This window comes from Microchirus variegatus (genome assembly GCF_963457635.1).
Source record: "Microchirus variegatus genome assembly, chromosome: 22".
Taxonomy (NCBI): domain Eukaryota; kingdom Metazoa; phylum Chordata; class Actinopteri; order Pleuronectiformes; family Soleidae; genus Microchirus; species Microchirus variegatus.
This window is the reverse complement of record NC_139823.1, coordinates 3,512,002-3,521,100: the sequence shown is the minus strand read 5'-3', so window position 1 is coordinate 3,521,100 and position 9,099 is coordinate 3,512,002. Positions and strand designations below refer to the sequence as shown.

The 9,099-nt window shown below is 42.4% G+C and overlaps 2 protein-coding genes across 2 annotated transcripts; one reads left to right on the top strand and one right to left on the bottom strand.

The window, feature by feature from the left end:
* Positions 1-434: 434 nt before the first annotated feature.
* pdk1 (pyruvate dehydrogenase kinase, isozyme 1) lies at positions 435-5,678 on the bottom strand (the record flags this gene model as incomplete). The annotated part of the gene is made up of 11 exons (XM_083908555.1): positions 435-621; positions 715-828; positions 1,900-2,007; positions 2,167-2,265; positions 2,359-2,435; positions 3,122-3,199; positions 3,299-3,394; positions 3,510-3,694; positions 3,784-3,855; positions 3,963-4,104; positions 5,570-5,678. 11 exons carry the CDS (start codon positions 5,676-5,678, stop codon positions 481-483), a joined length of 1,221 nt encoding a protein of 406 aa, XP_083764681.1. The 3' UTR covers positions 435-480.
* A 794-nt stretch (positions 5,679-6,472) lies between these two features.
* On the top strand, positions 6,473-8,855 carry LOC310943106 (uncharacterized protein). The gene is made up of 2 exons (XM_083908620.1): positions 6,473-8,451; positions 8,562-8,855. The coding sequence occupies exons 1-2, from the start codon at positions 6,709-6,711 to the stop codon at positions 8,718-8,720; spliced, it is 1,902 nt and encodes a 633-aa protein (XP_083764746.1). The 5' UTR covers positions 6,473-6,708; the 3' UTR covers positions 8,721-8,855.
* Positions 8,856-9,099: the final 244 nt, after the last annotated feature.

Here is a 9,099-nt window from a genome sequence, read left to right as displayed (position 1 = left end):
TCCCAGGCATCACGTAATTTGCTCTCCCTTGCTTTGCTTTACTCGCTCATTGTTCAGCATGGAATTTCATGTCAACAAAGAGAGAGAAGCTGTGTCATGTACAGCATCACTTTTTTTTTTTTTTTAAATGTTAAAACATTGCTGCTGTACCATAATTTGTCCACTAGAGAGCACTGTCCTGCTCAGTATGTGTCCTGGAAACAGTAAAATAAAATGTCCACTAATTTCATATGTATTAAAATAAATAAAAAAGGGTTGGCAAATGTCAATATCATTGACCTAAAAATTCCAGTCTTTACTTTTAGCAGCAGCTTTAAAACCTGGTCCTGTTTCTTGATGGAAAGAAAACAAACAATACTTCTACCTATTTACCTTATTTACAACAAGACTGAATGAATTACACTTTGTACACACTCACACAAGCACACACACACTCACACAAAACCCCTCATTTACCTTTTGCAACAAGGCTATTTGTACTTAATAACTACGGAACGTTGTCATGTCCTTGGGCTCTTTGCTCGGGACGCACCAGTCGTCCGCCTCGTGGATGGTTTTGTAGTGTTTCCATGCCGACTTGTTGTACACGGGGAGCCTCTCGATGGACTCTGTGGAGAGAGCCTGACGGACAACGGAGAGAACGGTCAAACTCTTGCATCCATTCTGCCTTTTGAGAGAGACACACACATGCAAAAAGAAAGACCTGACAATTACCCGTATATAGATGACAGCATCAGTCCCGTGACCCTCCAGAGAGTACAGCTTCAGGTCACCTTGAAAGTATCGCGCATACAGTCGAGAGATGGGCAGGCCGTACCCGAAACCAGCCTAGACCAAAACGAAGCACAGTTAGTTTGATGCTGGGACTGCACTTTTCCAAATTTAGGAACAAGCTCTGGCTTCACAACTGCGGTCAGAAGTACTGAAGCTTAAATCTGATCAGCCACTCATCGGCTTTTATTTCAACAAATTATTCTCTCGGACAATTGAAGTAAAGAAAATATATCTGCTGATGACGAGGGTTAAAAGAGCTAAGTAGATGTTGTGACTGGGGCAGACGATACAGAGCAGAATACTGGTCTGTTACTCACATGATCTACATGTTAAAGGTGCATTATGTAATAAATCTAAAGCAACTGATTGTAAAATCCTCCTAATATGTCACAGAGACTCAGGAATAATGTTTATATAACAAACTGAACTCAAACAACAACAGTACAGACAAAATATCCACATTACAAAAATCTTTTGCAGACTGCAAATCTTGTTTATGTTTTGAAATCATGTTTTGGTATGTGGCGCCACCTACCGCCGTCTACCAATCATTGCAGTCAGTAGAGTCTCAGCTGCCAAGCAACCACTGGTTGTCAGTTACGTCAGAAAACGAAACCTAAAAGACCTCGGTATTTTGAATTTGAGTGTAGTAACCGTTTTTGGCCACATTCTTACATATAGTACCTTTAAATTATCAGTTATCAATTATCACCCAAAACCAATTAAAATCAACGTGTCAGGTCCAAGATGCATTCACCTGCATATCATATTTTTTACAAGGTTGTGGGGAAAAGTTTTAGTTCAGTTTCTCTGCTCAGTTCACCCTCTTTTTTTTCCTGCATTCACTGATGTTATAATGTAAATTGTTTCTGACGACTGAGCTTGTAGATCAAAAGAAAAGCACTAAAATAACCACAGAATACTAAAATAACCTAATTTGTGACTGTTTTACCTGTTTTACCTGTGCAGATATTTATTAACAAGCAGTAACAGATTAAAAAAAAAAAAAAAAACTGATAGTTTTAGTTTTCTATTAAATCACTTCGCCTCAACACTTAAGGGTGAGCACAAGAAGCTACTAAAGTTTAGTTAATAGTCCACATAATCCACACGAGGAATACTGACCAGAGGAGTAGCATGTGAACCACGGCTGGGTCGAGGAGCAGTGGTGTACGTGTAGGTGAAGAGCCTCTCAATCTTCCGCAACGGAACGCCTCCGCCGCGATCGCTCACCTGAGGAGGAACACGAGGTCTGAACAAATCCTTAAAGAAACAACATTTTCATTTCCACCGCTGCTGCTGCTGTTTCTCGACTCTGCTTGACTTTATTCTTCTCCTAAGTTTTAGTGAGAGGAGGAGAGAGATTCATCCATCCAGCAGGACCAGATTTACCTTCACTGTCAGATCTTCGGTTCCCAGAGCGACCTGTGCGTGGACGGGAGGATACTCCATGGCATCGCCGTATAACTCCATCGTGGCCCGCATGGCGTTCTGCAACAAGGAAAACACACCAGAAAGGTTCAAATAATGTAATGATAAGATGTTTGGTTATAAATGAAAACAACAACAACAATCATATCTTACCTTAAAAAGTTCAAACACCATATGATATAAATGAGATGGGACATAGACCACGGTGATGGGCTTCTCCTCCTCTTTAGCTGTCGGGATTATGAGAGAGTTGATTATTTTGTTATTATGACATTTATTTATTTTGAATGCTTTTATAAAAGAAGGAGGTACAACAACAAAATGCTTGGCACAATAATTATAAAAGGGTTTTTATTAGGTGAATTATTAGATGTGAATCTTTGGGTGGCTTCAATTCCGATTCTTTGGGTCATGATTCGATTCAAAGTCGATTCTCTCAAATTATGACATCAAAACAATACAGTTTGTATAAAATAATGTGATAATGTGATCACACAAAGGCAAACTTGAGAGCAAGGTTCATATTCATTATTCATTCAAAACAAATAAAAATGTACTTACTGTACAAAAAAGTAACTTGCATAAATAAAACCTTAGACTAGCTGCCTTTTTCTCCCAGAAGTTACAAAAATAAAATGTGCACAAATATCACAAACTGGTGATTTGTTTTCCAGTTTTTTTTAATCGATTTTTGAAGTTTATGGATTGATTCTGAATCGTGGATGATTAGCATCGCGATTCTTATGTGCATCTGATTCCCGAGTGTTATTCCAATTCTGAAGGAGCAAATTTGAACAAAAAATCAATTTCCCCCAAGGAATGAATTGGGTATTGAAAACAGAATGTATATGCATGTAATGTATATTATTAATAACTGTGTGAATGTCTAAACATCAAACCAAATCCAACAACTTACCATTGAATTCGTCCATAATCAGCTCCGGAGAGTTCATGTAATATCGGTCGCAGAGATTCCGTGCATTCTCGTATGCATCTGCAAAGAGGAAAAAGGTTACAAACATCTCAGTGACGCATAGACTTATTTTTTTTGGTTCGCTTTTTTTTTTTGCCCCTCGCATGTTGGCGTTCTAACCTCTGATAACGTCACTGACGCGACAGTGTGGATCGATGCTGCCGATCTGTTTGGGATGTGCAGGGTTCACCTTCACCTTCCCGCCAAAGAGGAGTGCTGAGAGAAACAAATGTCTACAAATGTCAACGTGACATCATCGCAACATTCTGCTATTAGTTCACCTGTAGCACGTTGGTCACACAGGACATTATTCATCTTATATTTAACTTACTGTGCTGGTTGAGCAGCATCCTGATGGATATCCGGCTCATGTAGAAACGATCCAGGAAATATTGAACATTTTGGCTGACGACGGGGTCTGTGCCGTACGTCTCTTTGTACTCCACAACCCCCTGAGCCATGGTGGGGATCACGTCATTGTGCCGATTTCTGATTTTTATCACAGCGTCTGTGAAACTAGGTGAAGGTGTGATGATTAATATAGAGCAAATATTTTATTTTTTTTTCCAAGGATTAAATCAAAGTGTGTATTTTGCTCGACTCACTCATATGAGACTTTCTCATCGTCTGCATTTTTGTCTTTGAACTCCAGAATCTCCTGAAGGCTTTGCAAGTACCTGAGAGGGAAATAAAACAATACAAAACACTTGTCTATTGGCAGGAACTGGCTTCACTGTAATTTGAGAATTGACGCAGAAAATAATTCAAAAAAACAACTACATACCAACTCTGGACCAACCGGACTGATGGAGTCCTCAGCAAGTTGTCTGGCAATAAGTTGATCTCTTTCATGATGTTTGCCAACCTCACAGGCAACTCATGTCTGAGGAAGGTGAACGATGTTTTCTCACAAGCGTTTTCTGAACCTGGACAGTGGAAAAAAAACAAAAAGATCAGCAATCCTCAAAAAAAGGATGAGACATTACGTATTATGACAATATGATTTATTATTGATTATGAGTGTGTCAATATTTGCCATCTGAACGATTAGGCAACCAAAATAAAAGAAACTGTAAACCATTTGACAATTCATATACTTTCAACAAATTTGTTAATCTAAATCGGGCTGTTTTATATCATTATTGTGAACTTCTTTTAATTTGGATTAAGGGAATTTGGCTTGTAACGGGATGGTTACATTACTCCAAATGGGAGGGTTTGTCTAGGGCAGGTGTCTGCAACCTGCGGCTCTAGAGCCTCATGTGGCTCTTCAGCCACTCTGCAGTGGCCCTTTGTAGCTTTGAAGAAAAAAAAATCTCATGTTTTTCACACTTTTTTGTCAAGATAAAGGCATAAATAAAAGTTTTTTGATATTTTTTTGACTGTCACATCCAATTGAAAAACCTCCCCTGAAAGCCATTACAGTACATGAAGTTCACATGAGGAGTCCTGTCCTATCTTTAGATTCAGGCAGGTTTTCCTCAGACAAAAAACTACAAAAAGAATGTTTTATTTCAAGTTGTTTTTCTCCACTTAAGCGGTTGGGTATTGACTTTACATGTGATTTTATATTCATGTTAAGGAACAAATATGAACAAAGGTGTCTCTTTTCATTCTAAAGGTTGCAGACCCCCTGGTCTAGGGTCTGTGGTGACCCCGAGACAAATTTTAGTTTCTCAACTGTTTCTCAATCAATTCTCTAGGAAAAGTGGGACGTGAATGACGTGACACAAAAATATATGTGTATCCTTACAACATCCACCCGCTGCTGTCACAAAGTTAAATTACAGACTGGCCGAGTACAACACTGCCCCAGATCCCCCGACCTTGACATAAATAATCCTTCACTTATCAGACTAGTTGTTGGTTAACTATGTTAACACATACAGACTAATCATTGCAGTTGTGCTAAAAAGCCTGATGTACTGATATTACTGCATTTTTACCCGATTGAGACTGTTCTGATAAACTGTGTCAATGTACCTTGGCATTATTAGTGCTCAGTCACAACACAGAAAGCTGGAATTTCCTGTTCATTCTTACTTTTTTTTTAATATATATATACCTGTATATATATATATTAATTCACCCCTGAAAATTCTAAATGTTTGTATAAACATATGCCAGTTACTGGTTCCTGTACTCTACACACACTCACCTCTTATCTATCAATCAATAAGTAACACAAAGAGCTTAACATAAACTCACACATAGATAGATAGATAGATAGATAGATAGATAGATAGATAGATAGATAGATAGATAGATAGATAGATAGATAGATAGATAGATAGATAGATAGATAGATAGTCATTTCCACATTTGACTGTGCACACTGTGGCTGACGTGTATCTGTGTTTGTGTGGATGTGATTGTGTCTGTGCCTCTTACCAAAATCCAGGAACTGCTTCATTGACAGAGGCGACGGAGAGAATTTGGAATAATAGTCTATGTCCTTTCCTATGGACACGCTGCTCCTCAGAAACCTTAAAATCCTCATGTTGACGTGCTCTCGCTGGTGATCACAGAGTTTAACAGCAGCGCACAGTGGACACTGTGGACGATCTATGTTTACATTAGCTCGTCGGCTAACTTCAGCGGCTCGCGCACACTCGTTAGCCTAAATAGCCCCTGTTGTTGAGCGCTTTGGTGAAATCTGAGCATCCTTTAGTCAAGCCCAGAAATGTCTACGTCAACCGTTCAGTTCACTTGTGCAATCATTGCACTGACTGCACACATGTCAACAACAATATGACAGTTGGTTGTTCTCGGCGGTGCAGCTAAATTCAGAGAGTCACAGCAGTGGCAAGATGAGTCACTGCCTGACAGTTTTTGACAGGAAAAAAACTTTATTGTCCCGGAAATAAAATTGAAAATGTTATCCATTTTATTTGTTGCGTGGAGTAGAACATGGAGGATATCATTTAAATGTATGGCCAGAGTTTTCTATTTGTTTGAATTACACGTATGTGCTGCGTAAACGGTGCATTCAACATATCGACATCGATTGTGCGCATTTCTTATCACATTTGCAGAAAAGAAAACTGCATTGTAGCCGCTTTGCTTCTTTTATAATCATAACTTTTATATCGGCATTCGTAAGGCACCCATACAAAAAACGGATAGCTCTCAAATACTGTTTTCTCTTTGGGAGGCGCGCTGGAAGTCCAACTATTTAAATGTGGCGTTGTGATTGGACAGTACATCTGTCAATCATGTCGAGACCGTAATGGTTGGTCCTAACCATCGTCACTTCCTGTAGACGTCCACAGAAATGCCTGTGTGGATAAACGTCTGCGGGCCACGTTTCTGAGAAAGATGTGCGTTTAGATGTTGGTTCTCATCTAAGTCAAGGTAATCCTTTGATCGACTTCATTAAATATTAACACTTTAAACGTGATCGTAGGAGGAAAGGTTTTCTCTGGAACTTTAGCTGAACAGACTTGTTGTTGTGACCCGCCAAAAGAGACCGACGTTCAACGAGGAAGGGACCATTTTGTTTATCTGCTTTCGGAACACTTTCAAAGAAAATGAGTGGCGGCTTTGGCTTCGGGCAGCCTTCTTCCACTTTTACCTTCGGAGGTCAGAAGACCACAGCCGCCGCTGCCGCACCCGCCGCCGGCACCGGCTTTGGGCTGACGAGCGCCGCACCTGCAGCCCCCGGTGGTGGCTTCACCTTCGGTACCCAGCCCACCCAGGCCAACGCTGGCGGCGCCGGCGGTTTCAGTTTCGGCACACCAGCCAAGAGCACACCCGCTGGTGGAGGATTTTCTTTTGGCACCCCCGCCAACACTACATTTGGTATCGGCACGCCTGCTCAAGCTACACCAGGAGCTGCTGGAGCGGTGTTGACCCTCGGCTCCACGGCAGCTCCACCGGCGGGGTCAGGGTTTGCACTGGGCGCAGGTTTGTCCTCACAGACCACCGCTGCCGCCCCTGCAGGAGGCGGCTTCAGCTTCGGGAATGCTACTCAGGCTCCAGCCCAGCTCCAACCTCAGCTCCAACCTCAGCTCCAACATCAGCTCCAACCTCAGCTCCAACATCAGCTCCAACCTCAGTTCCAATCCCAGCTCCAATCTCAGCTCCAATCCCAGCTCCAATCCCAACTTCAATCCCAGCTCCAGCCCCAGCCCCAGCTCCAACAACAACTCCAACCCCAGCTCCAACAACAACTCCAACCCCAGCTCCAACCCCAAATTGCTGCTACAACAGCACCGGCAGCAACAGCAGCATCAGGTGGCCTCAACTTCGGAGGGTTCAGCTTTGGAAACACAAAGGTCCAGATGACCACAGCTGCTGCCCCTACTGCCCCTGCAGGGGGAGGCTTCAGCTTTGGTACCAGTGCTCCCTCCACCCTCACACTAGGCACCCAGCCCCAGCCAGTCTCAACTGCTGCAGCCACAACAGCGCCTCAAGGTGGAGGATTTGCCTTTGGGATTAAACCGTCATCAACCCCAGCTCCTGCTGCATTGACCCAACCAGCCCCGGTTTCAGCTCCAGCCGCAGCTCCATCTCTCGGTCCCTCTCTCTTTGCAGCACCGTTCACCACAGCTACTGCTGCTGCTGCAACAGGCACAGGCTTCACTTTGGGTTCGGTCGCAGCTTCAGCAGCGAGCACTGCTCCTGCAGCAACCACAGCAGCTGGTGGAGCTCTGGCTTTCATGCTCAAACCTTTGGGAGCATCTACCACCTCCTCCATCTCTGCTCCTGTTCCTGCTGCCACAATAGGTGCTGCAACAGGTGCCGCAACAGGCTTCACACTGGGAATCAAACCTGCATCTGGAATAAGCACCACAACAACTGCCGCAGCCACAGCAATCACTACAACCACAGCTCCTCCAGTGATGACCTATGCACAACTGGAGGGTCTTATTAACAAATGGAGTCTTGAGCTGGAGGACCAAGAGAGGCATTTCTTACAGCAGGCAACTCAGGTGAATGCCTGGGACCGCATGTTGGTGGAGAATGGAGAGAAGATCACATCCCTGCATAAGGAGATGGAGAAGGTAAAGCTGGACCAGAGGAGGCTCAACCAGGAACTGGATTTCATCCTGTCCCAACAGAAGGAGCTGGAGGACTTACTTTGCCCGCTTGAGGAATCTGTGAAAGAGCAGAGTGGAACCATCTACATGCAGAATGCCGACGAAGAGCGCGAAAGAACATACAAGCTTGCAGAGAATGTGGACGCACAGCTGAAGAGGATGTCCCAGGACCTGAAGGAGATCATCGAGCACCTCAACACGTCCAGTGGCTCAGGAGACACCAGTGATCCAGTAAGTTGAAATCACATTTTTGTCAAAAAATAAATAAATAAATAAATAACGCTTTTACATTTGTGGCTTTAAATTCAATTTAAATATCCCTTTTTTCTTTTTCATTTCAGCTGCAGCAGATCTGTAAAATTCTCAATGCCCACATGGATTCTCTGCAGTGGATCGACCAGAATTCAGTGCTTCTGCAGAGACGAGTGGAGGATGTGTCCAAACTGTGCGACAACCAGCGCAAGGAGCAGGAGAAAACCTTTCGTTTGACATTTGACTGATTTGAAATAAGTATACTGGCCCGGTGTGTATATTAACATTGGGCTTATATCAGAAGTCATATATATGGATGTTTTCTTTCAAACTTTCAAAGATGTCATCGATTTGCAATCATCACAATTCCTTTTAAAACTGCTTTCCCCAACTTGTAGGTCATACAAAGATATTAAACTATTTTCAAGGTATTTTCAATGCAGTGGTTTTTATATACAGTAGTGGAAGTGGTCATTTCTTCCCATGTAAATGCTTTGCTTGTTCAAGGAGTGATTAAATAAATCTTTTGATGAAGGTTAAATTGCTTTACTTTAAAGAGGGCAACATTTTTTTTACAGGGTATCCGCGGGGTCTTAAAAAGTCTTAAATCCAATAATTTGAACTTAA

What these genes read in the sequence shown, in the direction of transcription:
- LOC310943106 (XM_083908620.1), top strand. Translation starts at nt 6,709, where the DNA reads ATGAGTGGCGGCTTTGGCTTCGGGCAGCCTTCTTCCACTTTTACCTTC. An exon ending in CAGGAGACACCAGTGATCCA is followed by an intron (nt 8,452 to 8,561) that starts GTAAGTTGAAAT and finishes TTTTCATTTCAG; the next exon opens with CTGCAGCAGATCTGTAAAAT.